This window comes from Saimiri boliviensis, chromosome 12, assembly GCF_048565385.1.
Source record: "Saimiri boliviensis isolate mSaiBol1 chromosome 12, mSaiBol1.pri, whole genome shotgun sequence".
In the NCBI taxonomy this organism is placed as follows: Eukaryota; Metazoa; Chordata; class Mammalia; order Primates; family Cebidae; genus Saimiri; species Saimiri boliviensis.
In genome coordinates, this window is record NC_133460.1 from 95,116,229 (window position 1) to 95,143,141 (window position 26,913).

At 37.0% G+C, this 26,913-nt stretch overlaps 1 protein-coding gene across 1 annotated transcript in view; it reads left to right on the forward strand.

Annotated features, from left to right (window-relative positions):
* Positions 1-26,694, forward strand: part of SMC3 (structural maintenance of chromosomes 3) — a 37,570-nt gene extending 10,876 nt beyond the window's left edge. Inside the window, exons 6-29 of the mRNA XM_074382868.1 lie at positions 209-288; positions 1,309-1,387; positions 4,032-4,149; positions 5,315-5,490; positions 6,114-6,194; positions 6,943-7,107; positions 7,401-7,522; positions 7,744-7,957; positions 12,153-12,256; positions 12,425-12,524; positions 12,935-13,095; positions 13,559-13,700; positions 16,022-16,172; positions 17,539-17,693; positions 19,916-20,065; positions 21,060-21,218; positions 21,826-21,933; positions 22,404-22,512; positions 23,136-23,383; positions 23,467-23,679; positions 24,296-24,487; positions 24,647-24,824; positions 24,989-25,095; positions 26,003-26,694. Coding sequence (XP_074238969.1) covers positions 209-288; positions 1,309-1,387; positions 4,032-4,149; positions 5,315-5,490; positions 6,114-6,194; positions 6,943-7,107; positions 7,401-7,522; positions 7,744-7,957; positions 12,153-12,256; positions 12,425-12,524; positions 12,935-13,095; positions 13,559-13,700; positions 16,022-16,172; positions 17,539-17,693; positions 19,916-20,065; positions 21,060-21,218; positions 21,826-21,933; positions 22,404-22,512; positions 23,136-23,383; positions 23,467-23,679; positions 24,296-24,487; positions 24,647-24,824; positions 24,989-25,095; positions 26,003-26,074 — 3,384 coding nt within the window. The 3' untranslated portion in view covers positions 26,075-26,694. The remainder of the gene's footprint in view (positions 1-208; positions 289-1,308; positions 1,388-4,031; positions 4,150-5,314; positions 5,491-6,113; positions 6,195-6,942; positions 7,108-7,400; positions 7,523-7,743; positions 7,958-12,152; positions 12,257-12,424; positions 12,525-12,934; positions 13,096-13,558; positions 13,701-16,021; positions 16,173-17,538; positions 17,694-19,915; positions 20,066-21,059; positions 21,219-21,825; positions 21,934-22,403; positions 22,513-23,135; positions 23,384-23,466; positions 23,680-24,295; positions 24,488-24,646; positions 24,825-24,988; positions 25,096-26,002) is intronic.
* Positions 26,695-26,913: the final 219 nt, after the last annotated feature.

The following is a 26,913-nucleotide window of genomic DNA, read 5'->3' on the forward strand; positions in this document are numbered from 1 at the left end:
AATGTATACTCTGTTAACAAATGTGAATATACAAGCTGTTGTGAAGAAGTGTCTTGGTTAAGAGTATTGAGTATTCGTAGTATTATCTTCAGTGAGGTAACTGAAATTTTAAAATAAGTAATTATGGTCAGGGACTTTGTAAAATGACTTTATTTAACAAGTTTTCTTTACTATTAAATTAACTTAGAGCTTTTACATTTTTTCTTAGATTGATAAAGAGGAAGTTTCACTTCGAAGAGTTATTGGTGCCAAAAAAGATCAGTATTTCTTAGACAAGAAGATGGTCACGTAAGCATTTTTTTTCTTTTTTTAAAAAAATGAATATATGACTGGGCGTGGTGGCTCACGCCTGTAATCCCAGCACTTTGGGAGGCCAAGGCGGGGGGATCACGAGGTCAAGAGATCGAGACCATCCTGGTCAACATGGTGAAACCCCGTCTCTACTAAAAATACAAAAAATTAGCTGGGCATGGTGGCGCATGCCTGTAATCCCAGCTGCTCAGGAGGCTGAGGCAGGAGAATTGCCTGAACCCAGGAGGTGGAGGTTGCGGTGAGCAGAGATCACGCCATTGCACTCCAGCCTGGGTAACGAGCGAAACTCTCAAAAAAGACCAAAAAAAATGAATATATACTTAAATAGAGATGGGGTGTTTGCTATATTGGCCCGGTAGGTCTCGAACTCCTGGCCTCAAATGATCCACCTCTGGCTTTTAAAGTGCTGGGATTACAGACATGAGCCACCACACTCAGCTAGTATTTTTCTTTTCCCTGAGATGCAGTCTTGCTTTGTCGCCCAGGCTGGAGTGCAGTGGTGTGATCTTAGCTCACTTCAGCCTCTGCTTCCCAGGTTCAAGCGATTCTCCTGCTTCAGCCTCCCAAGTGGCTGGGATTACAGGCATCCATCACCACACCTGGCTAATTTTTGTATTCATAGTAGTGATGGGATTTCACCATGTAGGACAGGCTGGTCTTGAACTCTTGACCTCTTGATCCACCTACCTTGGCCTCTCAAAGTGCTGGGATTCAGGCCTGAGCCACTGCCCCTGGCCCACATTTTTCTTTATGTTTATAATTTCCTTACAAACAAGTAAACACATTTTACTTGCTTCATATATGAGAAATATTTGCTTCATCTTCAACAAATCAATATATGGTGGATAAACATAAGAATCAGAAAGTTCTGAGAACAATACAGATGGTTTAATTACTGATCTTCACTACCCAACGCTACTAACCCAGGGGATAGTCTAGTTATTGCTTAATGGTACTTTAAAATTATTTATCTAAAAGTAATTTCATTGTCAACAGGAAAAATGATGTGATGAACCTTCTTGAAAGTGCTGGGTTTTCCCGAAGCAATCCTTACTATATTGTTAAACAAGGAAAGGTAAAACAATTGTATGTCCTTTTTTAATAGCATTTGTTTTCTGAGTAATTCTTGAGTGATGAATTTGATTTATTTGAGTGGTTGAGCTGAAGGAAAAATGGCCGTATCTTTTACATGGCCATAAAGTAGCAAATAGATACATTGCATGTTGAGATAGAAGTATTTCAGCAGATTGGGCGGATCTCGTTTTCCTAGTGACTGGTATTACTGAGGTGAAAGTATGGGAAGACATTATTGGCTTATGAAAGTTGCAATAATTAAGAATATTATAGAAATTCTATAAAAATCACATTTGAAAAAATTATTTTATAAAATTAGTTTTTTGCATTATTTATCACAGAATTAAAATATTGAAAAACTAACATTACCAGAAATCTGCTATTATGCTACCTGTTATTTTCCCTAATAGGGATTATATTTTTTACAGTTTTTTTAGCAGCCAAACTACAAACTTTTTTAACTGATTGTTCTCTCTTCTTAAATACTTCCACCTTTTTTTGGACTAGGGAAAATTCTTGAAGAATGTTCACTTATTTTATACTATAGGCTTTTTTTTCCTAGATATGTATGGGAAAGTTAGCATTCAGAAGAAGTGATTAGGAAGAATATGGAGTTTCAGTTTTAGAAAATGTACCAGAAGAACAAGTTTTTTTTTTTTTTCCTCCCAATTTTACTATTTGTGAGAGAGATTTCTTAAATGGAGGCTGATTTGAAAGAACACTTTACTGAGATCCGTGTACTCTCAGCGTAGGCCCTTTTACTTCATATCAGTTTCTGCCCATATGCCATCCTTGATTGCCTCATCCAAAAGCATTGCCTTCCCCCCAACCCTATGTGCTTTATTTCCTTAATCTCTTTTATTTGTCCTCATAACACTTAAATTACACTGTTATGATAATACTTATTTTCTTTCTTTTCCCTCAAGAATGTAAGCTCCATGAGGGCAGGACCTTTTCTGCTTTGTTTTCTCTCTTCTAGTGCCCAACGGTGGCACGTGTTGTAGCTATTTGATAAATATGTTTTTGCCGTGTGTAGTGGCTCACGCCTGTAATCCAAGCACTTTGGAGGCTAAGGCGGGTGGATCACCTGAAGTTGGGAGTTCAAGACCAGCCTGACCAACATGGTGAAACCCCATCTTTAAAAAAAAAAAAAAGAAAGAAAAGAACATAAATACGTTTTTGTTTTTTTGAGACAGAATCTTGCTCTGTCACCCAGGCTGGAGTGCAGTGGCACAGTCTTGGCTCACTGCAACTCCTCCCTCCAGGGTTCAAGTGATTCTCCTGCCTCAGCCTGCTGAGTAGCTGGGATTACAGGCCTGTGCCACCACGCCCAGCTAATTTTTGTATTTTTAGTAGAGAGAGGGTTTTACCATGTTGGTCGGGCTGGTCTTGAACTCCTGACCTTGTAATCTGCCCACCTCGGCCTCCCAAAGTGCTGAGATTAGAGGCGTGAGCCACTGCAGCTGGCCTGATAAATAATTTTTAAGTGAGTAAGTTGCGTGAATGGACATATATAATTGGAGCTCTCAATAATGAAGATCTGAAGGATGATTCTTAGATGTAGATACTTTTGATAGACCATATTTTCTTAGCATAGAGTAACTGTCATTTCAGTTTTTTAATGCAGTCATATCATTGTTGATGTTTAAGGATACTTGTTATATATTAAGTTGCATGGCAGTTAAGTTGTTACCATTCTCTCTATATTTAAAACACACAATTTTGTCATACAGTTAGCCCTCTGTATCTGTGGGTTCCACATCTGCAAATTCAACCAACCATGGATCAAAAACATTTAAAATTAAAAAAAATTTAAATAACAGTACAATAAGAAATATAACTTCAAAAATACAGTATAACTTTACATAGCATTTACTTTGTATTAAGCATTGTAAGTAGAGATTATTTAAAGTATACGGAAGGATGTACGTAGGTTATGTGCAAATAATATGCCATTTTATATAAGTGACTTGAGCATCCCTGGATTTTGGTATCTTCAGGGGGTCCTAGAACCAATATTCCATGGAAGCTGAGGGGGAATTGTACTTTTAATATATAACTTTTTAAAAAAATAATGATTTTCCCTTATAAAAATACTTTGTTCTTTTGAGAATGGAGCTCATCTTTTATACCTCATCGTACTGACTAAGATGATGGTGTGAGATACTCCTTCACTTGTTAGGCCTAATCATAAAGGAGAGTTATGGATGTAACAGTTGTATTTGGAGTGTATTTGATAAATTTAAGTAAAGGAGACATAGATATGTAGGCATATGTACTATACTAATGACATTGGCCAAATCATAACCTACTTAAAAACTTGACATGTCCCAAATTCAAAAGTCTGAAATACAAAATGTTCTACAGTCTGAAACCTTTTGAGTATTGACAAGACATTCAAAAGAAATGATTGTTGGAGCATTTTGGATTTCAAACTTTTGCATTTGGGTTGCTCAACTGGTAAGTATAAATGCAAATACTCCAAAACCTGAAAAAAAATCCAAAATCTGTAACACTTCTAGTTCTCAACCATTTTGTATAAGGGACACCCAACTCACATGTGTGTTAAAAACTTTTCAATGTGGAGTTCTTGTTCTTAAACAGACGCTACAGCTATAAAATGATTATTTTTCTGAAATTTTTAGATCAACCAGATGGCGACAGCGCCAGATTCTCAGAGATTAAAGCTATTAAGAGAAGTAGCTGGTACTAGAGTGTATGATGAACGAAAGGAAGAAAGCATCTCTTTAATGAAAGAAACAGGTAAAATAAATGTGATTCTGCCTAATTTTTTTTGTTGTTGCAAATTGTTATTTTAACAGAGTAGCTCCATGATAGGAACATAGTAGGTATTCAGTATACAGCAGCAATAGATAATGCTGTTATTAATAAAAATTGAGAATCCATAACACCAGTGATGTTAGCATCTGGTGTTTTTTATGGAGTCAGGCTGTGGTCCAATTTTACGCTCCTGCTCACCACAACCTCCACCCCCGGGTTCAAGCAGTTCTCCTGCCTCAGCTTCCCAAGTATCTGGGATTACAGGTGCGCACCACCATGCCTGGCTAATTTTTGTGTTTTTAAGTAGAGACTGGGTTTCACCATGTTGGTCAGGCTGTTCTCGAACCCCTGACCTCATGATCCGCTAGCCTCAGCCTCCCAAAGTGTTGAGATTACAGGTGTTAGCCACTGCGCCTGGCCGGCAGCTTTTAAAAGTATTGTGGAAAGGCACACTGACTTCTTTTTGGTTTTTGAGATGGAGTCTTGCTCTGTCACCTAGGCTGGAATGCAGTGGCATTATGTCCACTTACTGCAACCTCTGTCTCCTGGGCTCAAGTGATTCTCCTGCCTCAGCCTCCCAGAGTAGTTGGGATTACAGGTGCCCCCCACCATGCCCAGCTAATTTTTGCATTTTTAGTAGAGACAGGGTTTCACCATGTTGTCCAGACTGGTCTCGAAATCCTGACCTCAGGTAATCTGCCTGCCTTGACTTCCTAAAGTGCTGGGATTACAGGCATGAGCCACCGTGCCTGGCCAGCACGCTGACTTTATAAAAGGAAGTTTAAATTGAGGCCCTTACTACTTGTTATAAAAGAACCAGTGTCACCACGTGTAATTTGTTCTCTGATGCTTTTCATCATAAAGCATCTTAATCCATTTATGCTTAGTGTTCCATTATTGGAATGCTAAGCTTGTGGGAGTTACTTGTATCCTACTGCTCAAGGTCATCACCAAGGTCTGATATTTACACAAAAAATTTGCAACCTCTGGCATAAATTGGTTAATTGCTATTTTAGTATTTTAGTTTTGGTTACCACGTAACGTTAAAGAAATTATGCTGCAGTTCTTAAGAATTATTTAATTCAAGGTATATTTAAGTGATATTACATAAAAATTTTATTCAACTCCTCTCCCTATTTCTTTTAAGAGGGCAAACGGGAAAAAATCAATGAGTTGTTAAAATACATTGAAGAGAGATTACATACTTTAGAGGAAGAAAAGGAAGAACTAGCTCAGTATCAGAAGTGGGATAAAATGAGACGAGCCCTGGAATATACCATTTACAATCAGGAACTTAACGAGACTCGTGCTAAACTTGATGAGGTAAAATATTTACCTTTGACACTTAAAATCAGATTAATTTGTTTTTATGAATATGTTAAACTCATGCCATAATTACACTTTTCAGTGCATTTTAAATAGAAACTTAAAAATTAGGCCGGGCGCGGTGGCTCACGCCTGTAATCCTAGCACTTTGGGAGGCCGAGGTGGGTGGATCACCTGAGGTCAGGAGTTCAAGACCAGCCTGGCCATCATGGAGAAACCCCATCTTAATTAAGAAAAAAAAAAAAAACTTAAAAAGCCTCTCAATTTATTAGCAAGTTTTTTCTCTCTGAGGAAAATACCCATGTGGTCCTTGCTATATAGTTTTATCTGAAATATAATCAGATGGTGGTATTAGGCAGACAAGATGAGAGGAAAGCCATTTTGAAGGCTTCTTGTAGTTTTAGAATATATTTTGTGATTAGTATTGTTGACATTTTGTACAAAAATTTAGGTAGTGCTTCAGTTTTCTAGTTAAAATGATTTTTAAACTTTTCGTAAAAGTTTTGAGTTTTTACTTTTGGTTTATTTTAATACATAAAATAAATTTTTCTTAGACGTTATGAAACATTTAGCAAATACAAAATGAGTTATAGATAAAACTTGTTTTTTTTTTTCCTTAGCTTTCTGCTAAGCGAGAGACTAGTGGAGAAAAATCCAGACAATTGAGAGATGCCCAACAGGATGCAAGAGATAAAATGGAGGTAAGATTATAAACAAGGTTCCCGTTAACTTACTTTTTTCTTTTGAGACAAGGTCTTGCTCTGTCATCTAGGCTGGAGTGCAGTGGTGCCATCATGGCTCATTGTAGCCTTGATTTCCCTGGCTCAGGCAGTCTTGCCATAGCTTCTTGAATAGCTGGGACCACAAGTGTACCACTACACCTGTCTAATTTTTAAATTTTTCGTAGAGACGAAGTCTTGCCATGTTGCCCAGCCGGTCACAAAGTCCTGAACTCAAGTGGTTCTTCTGCCTCAGCCTCCTGAAGTATTTTGTTGTTGTTTTAAGAGAGGGTCTGACTCCATTGCATAGGGTGGAGTACAGTGGTGAGATCACAGCTCACTGCAACCTTGGTCTTCCAAGCTCAAGTTATCCTCCCACCTCAGTCTCCTAATTTTTTTTATTTTTTGAAGAAATAGAATCTTACTATTGTTGCCCAGGCCTGTCTCAAACTCCTGGGCTCAAGCAGTCCTCCACTTACTTCTCAAAGTGCTGAGATTATAGGCTTGAGCAACCATGTCTAGCCATCTTATGTTTTTGACCATAGTAAACTGTTTTGTACCGGAATTACAGAATGATAACCACAAGGGGGATTTAGAGGAACTGAATATTGAAAAGACAAAGTAGTACTAAAGGTGTAAGTGAAAGAAAAAGGGACAGAATTAATGGTGTCACAATTCGGCTCTGGTACTTCTAATTGCCTGACTTTTTTTGTTCAATACTTTTGAAAAGGATATTGAACGCCAAGTCAGAGAATTGAAAACAAAAATTTCAGCTATGAAAGAAGAAAAAGAACAGCTTAGTGCTGAAAGACAAGAACAAATTAAGCAGAGAACTAAGTTGGAGCTTAAAGCCAAGGATTTACAAGATGAACTGGCAGGCAATAGTGAACAGAGGGTAAGTTAAAATGCTAAAAATGAAAGACGTAAATGTTCAGGTGAGTAGGAACTGCAGAAGACGGTCCTTACTGTGACTGGTATGTGCCGGAATTTTTTTTAAAGCTTTGCTACATTAACATAATTTGTACTCTACAGGTAATAACTTAATACTGTCTTGTTTCTTAAAAAAGAGTTTCATGTTACAGGTGGGTTTTCTCATGAAGTTTTTTTCATGAGAAAACATTTTGTGGTAGACTTAAATTTTGCAAAAAGTTTAAAGCAGTTTGCATTTTTACTTACCTTTATTTACAGAAACGTTTATTAAAAGAGAGGCAGAAGCTGCTTGAAAAAATAGAAGAAAAGCAGAAAGAACTGGCAGAAACAGAACCTAAATTCAACAGTGTAAAAGAGAAAGAAGAACGAGGAATTGCTAGGTCTGAGAATTTTCACCAACACTTTAACTTTCTACATCATATTACGTAAAACTAGATAGTCCATGGAGCTCAATTATATATAGCTGCTTTTTACACTTAATTCCTTTTTTTTTGATATCATTTTGAAAAACGGCTTTATGTGTCTGTGTGCAGTTAGACATTATTCATGACAATTAAACTTGGTTATTTCTTATTCTCCTTTTCTCTTCTATTTTGTGTAGATTGGCTCAAGCTACCCAGGAAAGAACGGATCTTTACGCAAAACAGGGTCGAGGAAGCCAGTTTACATCAAAAGAAGAAAGGGATAAATGGATTAAAAAGGAACTAAAGTCTTTAGATCAGGCTATTAATGACAAGAAAAGACAGATTGCTGCTATACATAAGGATTTGGAAGATACTGAAGCAAATAAAGAGAAAAATCTGGAGCAGTATAATGTAAGAACTTTTATAGTTGCTTTGCAAAAATCTTTCAGAAGAGATAAACGTGTTTAGTTTTACCTGCTTCAGGTTTTCTTTTTAAGTAAGTCTACATGTTACTCTTAAAATATAGGATAGATACTTATTTAGAAAAGGCCAGCACTGTTTAATATACATATAGTAGGTTGCTTTTTAAAAGAATATTCATGTCAGTGAGCCTTTATTTAGATTAAGTATATTAAAATGTATGTATTTTTTATTTTTTTGAGGATCTTAGGATCTTATTCTGTCATCCAATCTGGAGTGCAGTGGTGCAAACACAGCTCACTGCAGCCTCCACCTGTCAGGCTCAGTGATCCTCCGTCCTTAGACTCCTAAGTAACTGGGAACATAGGCATGTACCACCATGTCCAGCCAAAAAAAAAAAAAATTTTTTTTTTGAGGCTGAGTTGTTCTTCACCCAGGCTGGAGTGTAATGGTATGATCTTAGCTCACTGCAGCTTCTACTGCCAGGGCTCAAGCAGTTCTGTCTCAGCCTCCTGAGTAGCTGGAATTACGGGAGCTCGAAACCATACCTGGCTAATTTTCATATTTGTAGTAAGAGACAGGTTTCACCATATTGGCCAGGCTGGTCTAGAACACCTTACCTCAGGTTATCTGCCTGCCTCTGCCCAAAGTGCTGGGATTAACAAGTGTGAGCCACCGTGTCCAACCCAGCCAGAAAAATTTTTATTTTTTTTTTTTTGTAGAGACTGGGTCTTACCTTGGGGCCTAGGCTGGTCTCGAAATCTTGGCAGCAGTCCTCCCACCTTGGTTTCTCAAAGTGCCAGGATTACAGGCGTGAGCCACTGTGCCCAGCCTGTGTTTTTGTGAATTGGTAGTATGTGTGTCTTACATACCTTTAATTTTAATAAGATGTCATATATGACTAAAATGACTTAATAGTAAATTAATTTTAATAAGATGTCATATATGACTAAAATGACTTAATAGTAACGTTTTTTAAAACTTTACTTTTTGGTATTCTAGCATTATGTGTTACATTTTGTTGTCATGTTTCTTTTTTTTTGAGATGGAGTTTCGCTCTTGTTACCCAGGCTGGAGTGCAATGGCGTGATCTCGGCTCACCGCAACCTCTGCCTCCTGGGTTCAGGCAATTCTCCTGCCTCAGCTTCCTGAGTAGCTGGGATTACAGGCACACGCCACCATGCCCAGCTATTTTTTTGTATTTTTAGTAGAGACGGGGTTTCACCATGTTGACCAGGATGGTCTTGATCCCTCGACCTCGTGATCCACCCGCCTCGGCCTCCCAAAGTGCTGGGATTACAGGCTTGAGCCACCGTGCTTTTATATACTTTAATGTGGACCAGTTCTTTAGTTTTTTCTTGACTTTTGTGATTTAACATTTAAATTATTTGTTATAAAGTACATATATTAATATTTATGTACTTATTAATTATATATTTTGTATAATTATTTCTCCCTAATCTTTTATAGGACTTAAGTTTTTGGTGACTTACCTTTGAATGTATCCAAAACCTCAATGAAGTTTTTAGAGAAACAGCTGTTTGCTTTGTATTCATATTCTCACTCTATTTAATATTTAATTACATAACCAAAACAAAAACATAATAGGGAGCAAACAGAATAGCCTCTGTAAACATAAACAACTTAACAGGTAGGTAAAATTGCCAGGAGTATAGCCTGCTGTTTTTGGAAGTCCAGTTGTGCTATGGGCTTTAGTTGTGACACTTTGTGGAGGGAGTGGAAAATCTGGGTTAATCCAGGTAGTCTTTTATTATATGGTTAATATAGTCTGAACTGTGATAGTTATACCTCTTTTCTTGAAATAAGATGAGTTTTCTCTTGAGTTTATGAAACCATCAATCTCAGCAGTTGTCCTTTTTGAAGGAGCCTCCAGTGAGAGAATTTATTCATTTTTTGTCATTCTTGAAGTTTACTGTTTTCCAGTATTCCAGCCACACTTCTCATTATCAAAATTACCACTTCTGAAGATGAAGCTTTGCCATTGGACAGAGATGATTTTAAAGTGCTGATCGCACTATGTAAAATGACCTTTTGCCTCTTGGTATAATCCTAATTTTTCCACAGTATATTTTTAAGGCCTGTAGTACGAAAAATGAAATGTCTTTTTGGTGGTTTTATTATGCTTTATTATGTGTCTTTTATGTGATACATATCCTACATACTTAGGAAACTAAATTTTTAGACTTTTTTTTTTTTTTGAGACGGAGTTTCACTCTTGTTACCCAGGCTGGAGCGCAATGGCGTGATCTCGGCTCACCACAACCTTCGCCTCCTGGGTTCAGGCAATTCTCCTGCCTCAACCTCCCGAGTAGCTGGGATTACAGGCACGCGCCACCATGCCCAGCTAATTTTTTGTATTTTTAGTAGAGACGGGGTTTCACCATGTTGACCAGGATGGTCTCGATCTCTTGACCTCATGATCCACCCGCCTCGGCCTCCCAAAGTGCTGGGATTACAGGCGTGAGCCACCGCGCCCAGCCAATTTTTAGACTTTTCTAACTGATGTTAGTGGTAGCTTGGCCCTAGCAACTGCTGTGAAGGGGAAGCTTTTAAATAGTTTCAGTGCAAACTAAATGTTTTCTTTTTTCTTTTCCAGGTTGTAATGCATTATTCAATAAAATCTACAAAACACTATATTTAGAATTCAACATAGGTAGCTTACTTTATTATTGGTTCTGAGTAGCATCATTGTCTCAGAAAGGGAACCTAAATTAGTGTTGTTACACCTGGAAAAAAGTATGTAGGATTTTAGAAATACTATAAGCTGTAATGCTAGTTAATAACGCAACAGTCTTTGTTTAGGACTATAAAAGATGAAACATTAGTTTAGGAAAGCTAACTCTTCAAGGTTTACACTCTTCTTTATACCTATTCAGATAGCCTGGGGATGAATTAAGTAATTGCTGCAGAGAAGTTAAAATTTTACGTACAGAATTTACTCACTCTTTTACGGTTTCAGATACCATGGAATCTCAAATTCCTCGTGTAGAATTAAAGGGTTTCATTATCCAGGGTGTTAAAAGTGATTCTGATTATCCAAGATTTTATGACTCAGTAGTAGCATTGACTTTTTCTCAGTGGAATTAGTAACACTGACTTTTTGTCCATTTCAATTTTGGACAAAAAGTTAATGTTACTACTGAGGATTAATACTTGTTAGTACTCTGTGGGAATATTTATAATTACTTTGGTATCTGACAATAATTAGTCATAATACAAACAGATGAATGTAATTCATGAAGCAGTTTGAAGCCCTTCCTCTAAGGGATAATCTTCAGATTTATCTTGCTTGTTTTATTGCTTCCCAAGAAGGCAAAGATTTTTGTTTGCTTTGGTCTTTGATTATTCTCCAGTTGTTATAGGAATGCCTGGTACGTACTGGGCTTTGGTAACTTCATTAAGTGGATGAAGTGTCAGCTTCCTTAAACTCTAGCCAATGAGGATATTGCAATTTTTTCAGCTCAGTAAAATTTACTAAGTTAATGAATACAGTTCATTAACTATCCTTAAGGAAACAGTACCTAACGTTAGGTTTTTACAGATTACTTACAGGTTCTGCCTTTTAACATTTTTAGCTTATTTTTCTTGAATGTGAAATAGTTGAGAATAGTTTTCATGTTTTTTTTTTGTGTGTGTGTGTGTGTGTGTGTGTGTGTGTGTGTAGAGGGGGTAGTATGAAAGTAATGCCCTATTATGAGAACTTAGATTTTTTTTCCTAAAATTCTGGAGTGTATATTATAGAATTTTAGCAACATGTTTTAGAATATTTCATGGTTTGTGTTTCCTGGTGATATGCTCTTTTGCCTAAAGACAACTTTTAAAAACTGAAATTGGATTTTTCAACAGCATCATTGAGGTATAATTGACATACAGCACATTGTACATATTTAAAGCACATGATTCTTCCTAGTCAGGAAAGTGGCAAAAATAAAGTATACAATTTACTGAGTTTTGACATACATATACATCTTTAAAACCATCACCACAATTAAGACAATAAACATGTTTGTGTTCCAGAAATGTTTTCCATACCCCTTTTTAATTCCTCCCTCCGTCACCTTTTGTCTCCTCCCCAATCCATTTGCAATCACTGATTTGCTTTCTGTCAGTGTGGATTAGTTTGATGAAACTGAATTTTAAATTTGAATTACTTTTATTTCCATAGAAACTGGACCAGGATCTTAATGAAGTCAAAGCTCGAGTGGAAGAACTGGACAGAAAATATTATGAAGTAAAAAATAAGAAAGATGAATTACAAAGCGAGAGAAAGTTAGTATAGACTAAGATACCCATTAATTTTTTGAGTAATGTTGGTAGGTGTTATGTGGTCTTTAAGTTACAAATTAACTGTACAGGCTTGTTTTCTCTGATTCTAAACTGTATGCTGTCCATGCATCCTCATACATGTTTAAAGACAGTCTACTTTTTATTGATTAGTTACTTGTGGAGAGAAGAGAATGCAGAACAGCAAGCACTTGCTGCTAAAAGAGAAGATCTTGAAAAGAAGCAACAACTTCTTAGAGCGGCAACAGGAAAGGTGATTCATCACCTCTGTTTACACTGAGTCATTGAATTGTTACGTAAGAAGTTAGTACCTTTCAAGGTGTAGGTCATGGGTTGCAAGTGATAAATAGGAGTAGAGTCTAAATTATCTTCTAAATATGAAATGATAGAGATTAGTTTTATTACTACACATATATTAATAGTAGCACTTTTGATTTTCAGATAAAGAGCCCATTTTTAACACTACTGTTATGGAACAGAACCTATCATATAAGGTCTTAACATGTAGTTGTCATATTGTGAGGTGGTGATGTGTTTGTTGGAGAGGATGCTTAGTTTTATCATTGGTAGTGTTTTAAAATATATGGTGTTGTGGGCTCATTTGTTAGCAGGAGTGCCATTGGTGGTGATATTTTAATATTTTTCACTTCTGACAATTTACAGGCAATTTTAAATGGAATAGACAGCATAAACAAAGTGCTAGACCACTTTCGTCGAAAAGGTATAAACCAGCATGTTCAAAATGGCTATCATGGCATTGTGATGAATAACTTTGAATGTGAACCAGCTTTCTACACATGTGTGGAAGTCACTGCTGGAAACAGGTTAAATCTTTTGCTTGATATTCAGCATTTTTAGAAGAGGGAATAAGAATAGCCTAAGAAACAACTTTTGTAGTTTTTATGCAATGTATCTTCCATTATCTTTTTATATCCTCGGTTCTGTACCTAATTAAAGAAGTAGTTGCTAAGTATTTGTTCCTAGTTATAGAAGCTAGAAATTTCCCCTTTGGGGGCTTTCTCGTTCCCCACCATTGGAATTTTTAAAGTGGTCTTATTTTTTTTCCAAAATCATTTGGACTATATAGGAATAAAGTTAATTGTTTGATGCCTAAGTGTTTATAAAACTTTTAATAGTGCGCACCTGTAGTCCCAGCTGTGCAGGAGGCTGAGGTGGGAGGATTGCTTGACCCTAGGAGTTTGAGATTAGTTTGGGCAACATGGGGAGACCCTGTCTCAAAAAATAAAATGTAATAACAAAGATATGTCTTACTCTGTTTATATTTAGGTTATTTTATCACATCGTTGATTCAGATGAAGTCAGCACAAAGATTTTAATGGAGTTTAATAAAATGAATCTTCCTGGAGAGGTTACTTTTCTACCTCTTAACAAGTTAGATGTCAGGGATACTGCCTATCCTGAAACCAATGTGAGTCAATGTATGATAAGGTCTCTCTTTATTATATTACTTTTTATCACATAGTCTAACATATGCTAGTGCCCAGGCATTATACACTGGGATTCAATGGTCTATGAGATAAACATACTTGTCTTGCCATGGGCCATAGTGCTGAGTGGGTTTTGGGGAGGGAGACAGAAGTTACAGCCATGTTGGATGTGGTGGTGCACACTGGTAATCCCAGCTACTTGGGAAGCTGGGGTGGAAGGATCATTTGAGCCCAGGTGGTCTAAACCAGCCTGGGCAACATAGCAAGACCCTGTCTCTTTAAAAAGGAAAAAAAAAAAAGCCAAGATAGAAAACAGATCATTGCAAATGTGCACTGTTAAAAGCATAAGTACAGATAACTTTGAGAGCGTATGTGGAAGTGACATAATTAAGGTTAGGGATTTGGAGAAAAATCCCCAAGGAACTGTGATGTAAAGTTTTACTTTAAAAAGAGTTTATAAATTAAATGAAAAAATAGCTAGTAAGGTGGTAGACTCTGGAAGCGTAATACTGCTTTTGTTACTAGCTAGTGCACTTTTACTCTCAGACACCATTCTTGGAAGAGTATAATTGCTTTGAGGTACTTGACTTCAGAATGTTGATGGTAGTATCAGCTGTTTTACCATCCTCTGAAGTTAAAGCTGAAACTCCATGGGAATGATCAATAATTAGAGTGGAACATTAAGAATCTTGGAAGCTACCAAAGGATCTAGCTTTTTCTGCTGTCACATCTGAAAATTGTCTTTGAAGTTTGGGAAAGAAAAATTGAGTCTCAAAAACATAATGTATGAGTGGAATGAGACACAAAGGAATACATGTAGCATGGTTCCATTTACACCACATAAACAAAACTAAACTTAGGTGAGGGCCAGGGTTGGTGGCTCATGCCTGTAATCCCTGCATTTTGGGAGGCAAAGGTGGATGGATCACCTGAGGTCATGAGTTTGAGACCAGCTTGGCCAACATGGTAAAACTCCATCTCTACTAAAAATATGAAAAAATAGCTGGACAAGGTGGTGGGCACCTGTAATCCCAGCTATTTGGGGGGCTGAGGCGGGAGACTAGCTTGAACCCGGGAGGTAGAAGTTACAGTGAGCCAAGATCACGCCACTGTACTTGATCCTGGCAACAGAGCAAGACTCTCATCAAAAAAATAAAAAGTAAATAAACTTAGATGATAGAACTAGGAAGTAGAAGGAAGGGATCAGCACAGTCCTGGTAGTGGTCACTTCTGGCAGGTAATCAGTATAGGTAACTGCTATGTGATTAGGAAAGGAGCACACTCATGGCTTCCAGGGTGTCAGCAGCATTCTGTTTCTTGTGCTTTATGGTGGTTATGTTGGTGTTCTCTTTGTTAATTTACGTGGAACACTTAACTGGGTTTTTCTGTATTGGGATATATTTTCATAATTTAAAAAATTCTAGGCCGGGCGCGGTGGCTCAAGCCTGTAATCCCAGCACTTTGGGAGGCCGAGGCGGGTGGATCACGAGGTCGAGAGATCAAGACCATCCTGGTCAACATGGTGAAACCCCGTCTCTACTGAAAGTGCAAAAAATTAGCTGGGCATGGTGGCACGTGCCTGTAATCCCAGCTACTCAGGAGGCTGAGACAGGAGAATTGCCTGAGCCCAGGAGGCGGAGGTTGCGGTGAGCCAAGATCGCGCCATTGCACTCCAGCCTGGGTAACAAGGGCGAAACTCTGTCTCAAACAAACAAACAAACAAACAAACAAACAATTCTAAAAATCCTGTTCTAATAGTTTAGGAGAGAGAAAAATGAAATTTTATCTGACAAAATATTTTCCTGAATATCTGCTTTAGATATATAAAATATGTAAAATCGAAACATTTTAGGGAAATACTATTTATATTTAGCCCTTTTATGTGAGAGATACTATTCTACGTTTTGTGTATATTAACTCATTTAGTCTTCACAACTTTATAAGGAAGTTATGTATTATCTGCAGTGTTGTAGATAAAGTATTATCTGAGGAAGTTAAGCGGCTTGTCCACAGCACACCTCTGATAAATGCCAGTATTTGAAATTTGGTTAGTCTAGCTTCAGAACCACCAAGCTCTTTAACACTGTTAGGCCCTACTATTGAAAACCTTGATTACATGAGCAAAATTACCAGGATATTCTAGTGGAATGAGTCTTCTCACTACTACAGGAAAAACCCCAAGTTTTGAAATACAATGGTGTTTGTGGTTCATTTGTATTTCATAAAGATGCAATTTTGTAATTCTAAGTTTTTAGTTAACTATGTTGTGATCTCTTTGTTGACAAAATATTTTCATTTTTAGGATGCCATTCCTATGATCAGTAAACTGAGGTACAATCCCAGATTTGACAAAGCTTTCAAACATGTGTTTGGAAAGACACTTATTTGTCGTAGCATGGAAGTTTCAACCCAGCTGGCCCGTGCTTTCACTATGGACTGCATTACTTTGGAAGGTTTGTAGTAATTCTTAGCTTTAAACAGATTAATTCTAACAAATCATTTAAAACATATAATCTGTATAATATGTCATCCTGAGCTGTATGCATGTCTGATGAATGTATCTTACAGTATTTTGGAGGCATTCTGGTTTTGAGAGTATTTGAAAAATTTATGCTTTGCTTTTGACTGGGCGTGGTGGCTCACGCTTGTAACCCCAGTACTTTGGGAGGCCAAGGCAGATGGATTACTTGAGGCTAGCCGTTGAAGACCAGCCTAGCTAATGTGGCAACACCCCATCTCTACTAAAAATACAAAAAATTAGCCAGGTGTGATGGCAACACCTGTAATCCCTACTTGGGAGGCTGAGGCATGAGAATGGCTTAAACCCAGGAGGCAGAGGCTGCAGTGAGCTGAGATCACACCTGTACTCCAGCCTGGGTGACAGAGCCAGACCCTGGTTAAAAAAAAAATTATTTCCAATTATTCTACCATTTTTAAGATAGTTGGTTTATTCAATTAGGAGTCCAGACAAGGTTCATACTTGATATTTAGTTGATGTCTCTGAAGTGTAATCATTTGGTATATAGCAGGGGTTCTTACTTAACCTTTTAGGCAGTGTGGACTCCTTTGGCTATTTGAAGCCTATGGATCCTTCCTCACAATTTTTTACTTTTTTTCTTTTCTACAACAAAAGCTACATTCAACATAATTTTTAATGCATAAATTAAAATACTTTGGATCACAAAGGAAGTGAATTATATTGGCATGGTTATCACAATATTTAAAATCATAATTTTTTTTTTTTTTTTAAAGATGGGGTTTCACTATGATGGCCAGGCTGGTCTTGAACTCCTGACCTCAGGTGATCCACCCACCTCGGCCTCAAAGTGCTAGGATTACAGGCGTGAGCCACCGTGCCCGGCCCATAGAATTCTTCAATGTATTCAAAAAACAAGAATTAGTGGTAGATCTAATAACTACCATAAGTTTGAAGTACTGATGCATGTAAACAGTATTTTGAGATCTGACAAGTGTATTCTAATATGAAAATAGCTCTTGTTTTGGTAGCAAAGTCACAGGTAACTAATACTACTACTGTGATTGTTGTCCTGTTCATTATAGATGGAAATGTTAAATCTCATTTTGAGGTTAATAAAAATAAAGATGGACGTTTTTTTCCTACTCAAATTACAGATCTTCTGAATTTTATCTTTGGAATCCAGGTTAAGAACCTCCAGTATTACATACGTTTTTTTCAGGGTGGTTTAAGTTATTTTCAGTTCTCATGTAGTTAAAGCCTGTAGGTTAGTTATTTCATTTTAAGTCATTTTATCATTGAATCAAAATGTTATACAAACTTACTACATGTTTTCTTTATAGGTGACCAGGTCAGTCATCGGGGTGCTCTAACTGGAGGTTATTATGACACAAGGAAGTCTCGACTTGAATTGCAAAAAGATGTTAGAAAAGCAGAAGAAGAACTAGGTGAGCTTGAAGCAAAGCTCAATGAAAACCTGCGCAGAAATATTGAAAATATCTTTTTGTTTTGTACATAATGATAAATATTGTGGGGAAAGAACTGTTTTGGTTGCCATATATATAGTCTTTTGTTTTTTCACATATATGTGGAAAATGTTTTGTGTTTTATTAAGTTCAAGAGCTTATGTTTGTTTAGCTTTTGAAGACTAAGGAAAAAAATCTAAAAGCTATTTTAATGATTCTTTGCTTAAGTGTTAAGTAGCTAATACGAGCGAGTCACTTTGGCAAGAAAATAACCCATGGAACACCAAAATAAAGGTTGTATCAGGCAAAAAAAGGAAACTGAGAAGGATCAGTCAGTGAATTGTACAAGAAAAACCTCGGTAATGCATTTTTTTTTTCCCTGTTAATTTATGTAAGCAAGAGAGTGTTTTAAGGAAGAGAGTGGGAGGCATCAGTATTGCTACATACGGCTTAGAAGTCAAATATATAAGGGCTGTCAGTTCATAATACTTGTGTGGTGGCACAGGCCTGTAGTCCCAGCTGTTTAGGAGGCTGAGGCAGGAAGGTCACTTGAGCTTGCAAGGTGGAAGTTGCAGTGAGCTGAGATCACACCACTGTACTCCAGCCTGGGTGACAGATTGGGACCCTGTCTCAAAAAAAAAACAAAACGTGGGGAGGAGGGAAAAATGTCTGCTAGATTTTACTGTCTTAAAGTTAATTCAGTGCAGATTTAATGGTAGTGGAGGAAATGGCTGTCAGATACACAAGTCTGATTACCCATAGGTTTTTTTCACATAAAAATGGTGCTACATGAGGAGTGGTTAGTACGGTTCACCAATGAAAGTTGTGCATGTGCATTTTCTTAAAACCACTATGGTACCCTGGGTAAGACAACATACTTTATGTATGCTTCCCATTTTGCCGCACAAGTTGAAAAATAGAATAGATACAAAGTTAATGATTAATGATTTAAAGTCAAGTGAAAGTGGTCTTTTTTTTTTTTTTTTTCTTGAGAGAGTCTTGCTTTGTTGCCAGGCTGGAGTGCAGTGTTGTGCTCTTGGCTCACTGCAACATCCGCCTCCCGGGTTCAAGCGATTCTTCTGCCTCAGCCTCCCGAAACTGGCATTTTTAAAAAATTGCAGATTTATAACTTCTGTGCCATCAGTGCAAGCACAGAAAAAGAAAAATAAGCACCCGAGCTTTGGCCTTGCAGGGGTTTGCATATCACACCCTAAAGGACTGCCTAGGCCTGGCGTGGCGTGGTGGCTCAAGCCTGTAATCCCAGCACTTTGGGAGGCCGAGGCGGGTGCATCACATGGTCAAGAGATCAAGACCATCCTGGTCAACATGGTGAGATCCTGTCTCTACTAAAAAATACAAAAAATTAGCTGGGCGGGTGGTGGCGCATGCCTGTAATCCCAGCTACTCAGGAGGCTGAGGCAGAAGAATTGCCTGAACCCAGGAGGTGGAGGTTGCGGTGAGCCGAGATTGCGCCATTGCACTCCAGCCTGGGTAACAAGAGCGAAACTCCGTCTCAAAAAGAAAAAAAAAAAACTGCCTAAATTTGGCAAGATGTTAACACCAAGAAAGTATGGGGAAATACTGAGAAAAAGGATGTTGGCAGTGTATACCAGCTGTCTTCCTGTATTTGATAATCCAGCTAGATTGAATTTTTTCCACATATGGCAAGAACTATTCTTTGTACATAAGCCCTTAACATAGTGCCTTAAGCATAATAACAGTAAATGTTTGTTGAATGAAAAGATATTTAAAAGTATGTAAATTGTTAGTTTAACCTAGCCTTTTTTTTTAAAAAAAAAAAAAGTCATTTATTTAGCGTCACCTAGCCTTTATAGTTTTCCAAGAATTTGTTTTGTATAGCTTTTGATAAAACAGAATACATGCTATTCTAAGAGTGAAATGGTAGGGTGAAATGAAATGTTTTAAGCTTCTTTATGATTGAACACATTTTGGGTAATATAGTTCAACATTGTTTTGGTTCACAAATTTGAGGACAAATTTATTTGTGGGTAAAGAAAAGGAAGGGAGGCCGGGCGCAGTGGCTCACGCCTGTAATCCCAGCACTTTGGGAGGCCAGGGCGGGTGGATCACTTAAGGTCAGGAGTTCGAGACCAGCCTGACCAACATAGTGAAACCCTGTCTCCAAAAAAAAAGAAAAAAGAAAAGGAAGGGATATACAGTGTTATATCTGAAGATAATTTAGAACGTGATATATTTACAACCTGGAGAGAATTTTCCTTAGCCTTGTATATGGATTAATAATGAAATCGATCAGTTGATGAACCAAATGCAGCAGATTGAGACCCAGCAAAGGAAATTTAAAGCCTCTAGAGATAGCATATTATCAGAAATGAAGATGCTAAAAGAGAAGAGGCAGCAGTCAGAGAAAACCTTCATGCCTAAGGTTCGTAAGTGTATCTTTGGTTATAGATCAATTGTTATATATTAATTACATATTAATTACATGGATCATACATTATATGAGTTGTTCTTGAATTTTACATGTTTCATTTTTTGAGACAGTCTTGCTTTGTCTCGCCTGGGCTAGAGTACAGTGATGTGATCTTGGCCCAGCGATTTTCCTGTCTCAGCCTCCCGAGAAGCTGGGACTGCAGATATTTGCCACCACCGCTGGCTAATTTTGTATTTTTAGTAGAGATGGGGGTTCACCAGCTGATCTCAAACTTCTGACCTCAGGTGATCCCCTGCCTGGTCCTTCCAAAGTGTTGGGATTACAGGCGTGAGCCACTGTCCCAAGGCTGGACCTGTCCTTTTGGGTATCTCATCTGTTTTATCATTCTTAGATCTCTAGATATCCAGAGTCTACTATTGTTGGCACATTCAAACTTTCCACCTTCATTGAACAAACAGGCATTTGAAGCTATGTCATATTAGTACTGTCTGATGGTCAGTTTTTGTCAGTAACCATTTTTGTCTGAAGCTCTATGGAATTAGTTGAATATTGGATTCCATTTTGTCCAGATTGTATTAAAATTAGGAAGCAAACTTAAAGTGTTAGTATGTTACTGGTCTCATAAACTTGACAGTTTTGACAAATTTTTATGTAGTACATTATAATGCTAAAATTATAAAGACTTTAAAAAAATAAAAAAAGTACCTACAGTTGTACCATCCCAACACATTCTCACAACTTTTTGTTCTTATAATATACCTGAAGATTTTTGTATAATCACGGAATGTGATCTGTTCCACCCATACTATTACATCATATTTTTCTTTTGCTAGAGTTCTAATTACCAAATTAATAGGCACCCAATATTTGAGTTGATATGACTATGTATTTAGCTCACATTAAATACAGATTGTTTTAAAATTTTCACTATTTATAAGTAATACAGTGGTTAATACCTTATTAATAAATGGGTGATATCATACAGCAACGTAGCTTACAGAGTTTGGAGGCAAGCTTGCACGCTATGGAGTCTACCAGAGAGTCATTGAAAGCGGAACTGGGAACTGATTTGCTTTCTCAACTGAGTCTGGAAGATCAGAAGAGAGTAGATGCACTGAATGATGAGATTCGTCAGCTTCAGCAGGCAAGTACAGCTGAGAGGTGAAAAAATTCATTAGCAATTGGCTACTGTGAAAAGTAACTTTCTTTTTAACTAGGGAAGTAACAAAAGAACTGAGAAAATACTGAAAGGAGGCTTGAACTTTTGATACCCATAAGAGTAAATAAGATTTTGTTTTTCTAAACCATTGTAGCTAGGTTAGGATTATACAAGAAATTTTCATTTCCTTACAATTTAGTTAATTAGCATTACTTATTAGTTGTAAGTATTGCTGTTAGTAAATTTGAGCTTGTTAGCCTTGCCATACTTATCTTACCACCTTTACATATTTAATGTTTTGATTAAACATTTTAATAATCGATTTTTTAAAATGCGTAAGTGTTAACCACCAACACCGATTCTAAAAAATGAAAAGCAGGAAAAGAAACTGTTATGGACAGCCTCCCTTATAAAAAGCCAGGCACAGAAACATGAATTGATAAGAGAGAAAAATGAAGCATAGGGCTCTTTTGAAGACTATATTAAACTACCTTTCAGCTCATGTGAGCATAATAGGACAGCAGATGAGCAGTATTCCTGTTTATGAAATGTGCATGCTTATGAAGACAATTTGTTTTTTTTTTAATTCTAGGAAAACAGACAGTTACTAAATGAAAGAATTAAATTAGAAGGTATTATTACTCGAGTAGAGACTTATCTCAATGAGAATCTGAGAAAACGCTTGGACCAAGTAGAACAGGTGTGTCTGTGTGTGTGTTTTAAGGACTTTTTGATGACCATAACTTACTGCAAGTGATTATATCAGAGCCTCTGATTGAAAGTGTGGGCTTTGGGGACAGAAAGCTTACTACTGTTTGTGGGCCTTGGGTTGGACTTCTAGTACTGTCCCCTAGTGTGTGATTTTGGACAAGTCATGTAGTATTTCTAAGCCTCAGTTTCTTCTTGTGTAAAATAAGCATTGTAGTACTTGCTTTATATAATTGCTATCCTGGCACATTTTAAGTACTTAGTAAATGTTAGTTAATATTTTCACAGTGGTGGTTAGATGCTTGGAAATTTTCTAGTAATTATGTCATTTTTTGTTCCATTTAATGGATACTTTAAGTATTTGCAATTATATGAAGTATGTGTATTTTTTGGTTTTCTTGAAAGTTAAATGTTGGCAGTCATAACATTTGAAACTAAGGGAATTTTTATTTTTTGTCACAGGAACTTAATGAGCTGAGAGAGACAGAAGGGGGTACTGTTCTCACTGCCACAACATCAGAACTCGAAGCTATCAATAAAAGAGTGAAAGACACTATGGCACGATCAGAAGGTGAATGTTTATGTTGTAAAATTTTATTACAGAATGAAATGTTCAAATAGGCAGAAGTATGTACTAATGATTTTTGGTTTTCCATCATTATAAACAATGTGTGAATGGAATTTAGTAAGTTGACTTTAAATAGTAACTTTTAGTTTTACCGAAATGTCTGACAATTTTGAGACCATAAAGGATTAATTTTGTTAATATGAAATACCTGACTCAAGTTGCTGTTATCACTTAGTTGCTAAGAAAATAATTTTAGTTGATAAGCATTAACACTGAGTAATGAAAGTTATATATTTGAGTGACTCATATAAACTCCTAATTTTGGACTGACTTAAGTGGCTCATAGATTTTCACAGAAAATTTTTACACTGATAAAACCTAAAACCTATTTTGGTAGCTTTGACCATAAAAAATCTTTACTCAAATGCTTTAACACTGGCTTTAAAATAGGGCGTGGTGGGTCATGCCTGTAATCACAGCACTTTGGGAGGCTGAGGCGGGCAATTCACAAGGTCAAGCATTAGAGACCAGCCTGGCCAAGATGGTGAAACCCCATCTCTAAAAAAGAAAAAAATAATAAAAAATAAAGGTATTACAGCCTAATTTTGTTATTTTCCCCATCTTAGATTTGGACAATTCCATTGATAAAACAGAAGCTGGAATTAAGGAACTTCAAAAGAGTATGGAGCGCTGGAAAAATATGGAAAAAGAACATATGGATGCTATAAATCATGATACTAAAGAACTGGAAAAGATGACAAATCGGCAAGGCATGCTATTGAAGAAGAAAGAAGAGTGTATGAAGAAAATTCGAGAACTCGGATCACTACCCCAGGAAGCATTTGAAAAGTACCAGACGCTAAGCCTCAAACAGGTTGGTTTTAAATAAGAAGTCTTGTTACAAATTGCTTGGTATGTAAATTTATTTGTATTAATACATACTTTTTCTTTTTATAGTTGTTTCGAAAACTTGAGCAGTGCAACACTGAATTAAAGAAGTATAGCCATGTTAACAAAAAGGCTTTGGATCAGTTTGTAAATTTCTCTGAGCAGAAAGAAAAGTTAATAAAGCGACAAGAAGAGTTAGATAGAGGTTACAAATCAATCATGGAGCTGATGAATGTACTTGAACTTCGGAAATATGAAGCTATTCAGTTAACTTTCAAACAGGTGTGTTTTGCTTTATAGTTAAAACATACACAGGACCACCGGGCGCGGTGGCTCACGCCTGTAATCTCAGCACTTTGGGAGGCCGAGGCGGGTGGATCACGAGGTCAAGAGATCGAGACCATCCTGGTCAACATGGTGAAACCCCATCTCTACTAAAAATACAAAAAATCAGCTGGGCATGGTGGCGCATGTCTGTAATCCCAGCTACTCAGGAGGCTGAGGCAGGAGAATTGCCTGAACCCAGGAGGTGGAGGTTGCGGTGAGCCGAGATTGCGCCATTGCACTCCAGCCTGGGTAACAAGACCGAAACTCGGTCCCCCGCCAAAAAAAAAAAAAAAAAACCTACACAGGACCATAGCTTCAGGCCTTACTCAGTTTGTAAAGATATTCAAGCTTTTTTCCTCATTAACAGGTAGATCTAATACATGTGAACAAATCCAGCATATAGGTTGTTAACATACAGTAACTTGAATGTTTTACGCAGTCCTTAGAAGGATCTGTTCTGTTATTGTTACAATTAAAAAATAATTGCTTGCTTTTAAATATTTTACTTAAGTTGTATGTACAATTTTACCTAAGCAAAATTTATATCTTTTTTTTTTTTTTTTTTTTTAAGGTATCCAAGAACTTCAGTGAAGTATTCCAGAAGTTAGTACCTGGTGGCAAAGCCACCTTGGTGATGAAGAAAGGAGATGTGGAGGGCAGTCAGTCTCAAGATGAAGGAGAAGGGAGTGGTGAGAGTGAGAGGGGTTCTGGCTCACAAAGCAGTGTCCCGTCAGTTGACCAGTTTACTGGAGTTGGAATTAGGGTAAAATACCTTTACATTCCATTTTCCTCAAAGCATTACCATAATAGAATTTATAGTATCTTTTGCAAATCTGATGGGTGCATTATATTTCTCAAGTTATTTTTGAGAGATGGTGATTCTACCCTTTAAGATATTAACTCATAATATGTTTATTTTTAGGTGTCATTTACAGGAAAACAAGGCGAAATGAGAGAAATGCAACAGCTTTCAGGTGGACAGAAATCCTTGGTAGCCCTTGCTCTGATTTTTGCCATTCAGAAATGTGACCCCGCTCCTTTTTACTTGTTTGATGAGATTGACCAGGCTCTGGATGCTCAGCACAGAAAGGCTGTGTCAGGTACAGTTTCAGTTTTGTATTTCACAATAAGCTAGTAATATTTGCTAATGAATGTATGAAAAAACTCAGGTAGTTTTAAATTTTAGTAAGAGTAAAGTTAGTTGCTTTTTAAATTTTCAGATCTGAAAAGAGAATTTTGTTAAAGCACTATTTTCTTTTTACAGATATGATTATGGAACTTGCTGTACATGCTCAGTTTATTACAACTACTTTTAGGCCTGAACTGCTGGAGTCAGCTGACAAATTCTATGGTGTAAAGTTCAGAAACAAGGTAATTTTATTTTACATGGAGTTTAAGTTTGTATTTAATCCATTATGTTTGCCGAATTCGGGTTTTATGTTAACTTCAATAGTGAAAGAAAACTTTTAAAGTCATTGCTTATCTGATGTCTTTGTATAGGAAAAACTTTTCCTTCAGGTAACTGCAGTTTAGCAGTATTTTAATGGCATTGCATTGGTTTTATTTTCATTGGCATTAACAAACAGTATCTTTCTGTTCAGTCTATTCAGTGCTTCTGTAATATACAGTCTTTAGCAATTACATAATGTTCATTTGTATGGACGCACGGCTCTTCATGGGTATCTTCCCAACCTTAAAATTCTTGATGAAATAGCAAAGTAATAGAAAGTGAACAAAACGGTAGCTTAGATGTTTATGCATGGTACTTATTTTTTTCTGAGCATTAAAATACCTATTTTTTAAAAAATCCATGCAGTGAACACCACTGTAAATAAAGGGTGTTTTTGTTGTTGTTGTTGCTGTTGTTGTTTTGAGACAGAGTCTCACTCTTGTCACCCAGGCTCGAGTGCAGTGGCAGAGTCTTGGCCACTGCAGCCTCCGCCCCCTGGGTTTAAGCAATTCTCCTGCCTCAGCTTCCTGAGTAGCTGGTATTATAGGCACCTGCCACCATGCCTGGCTAATTTTTGTGTTTTTAGTAGACAGTTTCACCATCTTGGCCAGGCTGGCCTTGAACTCCTGACCTCGTGATCCAGCCACCTCGGCCTCCCAAAACGCTGGGATTACAGATGTGAGCCACCCTGCCCAGCCAGTAAATAAAAGTTTTATGAGTCAGTGCTTCGGAATTATTTTACTTGATATATAAAATAAGGTGATAGGCTGTATATATTATTACCCTATACATTGCAAACACTAATGTATTTTAACATTTATTCCTCAGGTTAGCCATATTGATGTGATCACAGCAGAGATGGCCAAAGACTTCGTAGAAGATGATACCACACATGGTTAATTGGAAAATACTACCTACTGGTTTGGGAGATGTGTATAGTTATGTGATTCTTATACCCACGAACTGTAAATTTAAACCTAAATATTTGACCATTATTAGTAGTTTTCAGATTTAAAGCATCATAGTCCTTTTATATTTCTGTCTTTGTATTTTATAAGATACTCTGTAATGTTTCTACCTATAGTTTAAGAATTTTATTTCCTGTACAACTTTTTGTAAAATGTCCTGCTCCTATTTTAAATTTTTTGAAACATGCTAAATATTCTTTCCTAGTTATTTTATCACTTATACTGCCTTTTTTAAATAGCTTCAATTAAATAATCGGTTTTATGACTAATTTAGTGTTTTCTGTGCCTTTTCATTTGTCATAGTCTCTTCCAGTGAGAACACTAATGGGATTGGATGTAAGGCCTCATTATAACTTAATCACCTCTTTAAAAGGCCTGTCTCCAAATACAGTTACATTTGAGGTATTGAGAGTTAGGATTTCAACATATGTGAATTTGGGAAGGAGGGAAACACAAAATCAGCCACTACTAAGGTGCATTTATCATTGGTATATGGTATATCACTGCCAACTGAACTCAAGATTTTATTCAGATTTTACTAGTTTTTCCACTGAGGCCCTTTCTCTTTTCTAGGATCCCACAGAGGGTACTACGACAGTTTCCTTGTCACTGTTTATCGTATCTTGACAATTTTGAGGAACACTCAGATATTTTGTAGGATGTTCCTCAAATTGGGTTTAATATTTTTCTCATGGTTAGACTATACCACAGAAGTAAAGTGTTCTCATTACTTCATGTAATAGTACATATTAACATGCCTTATCACAGATG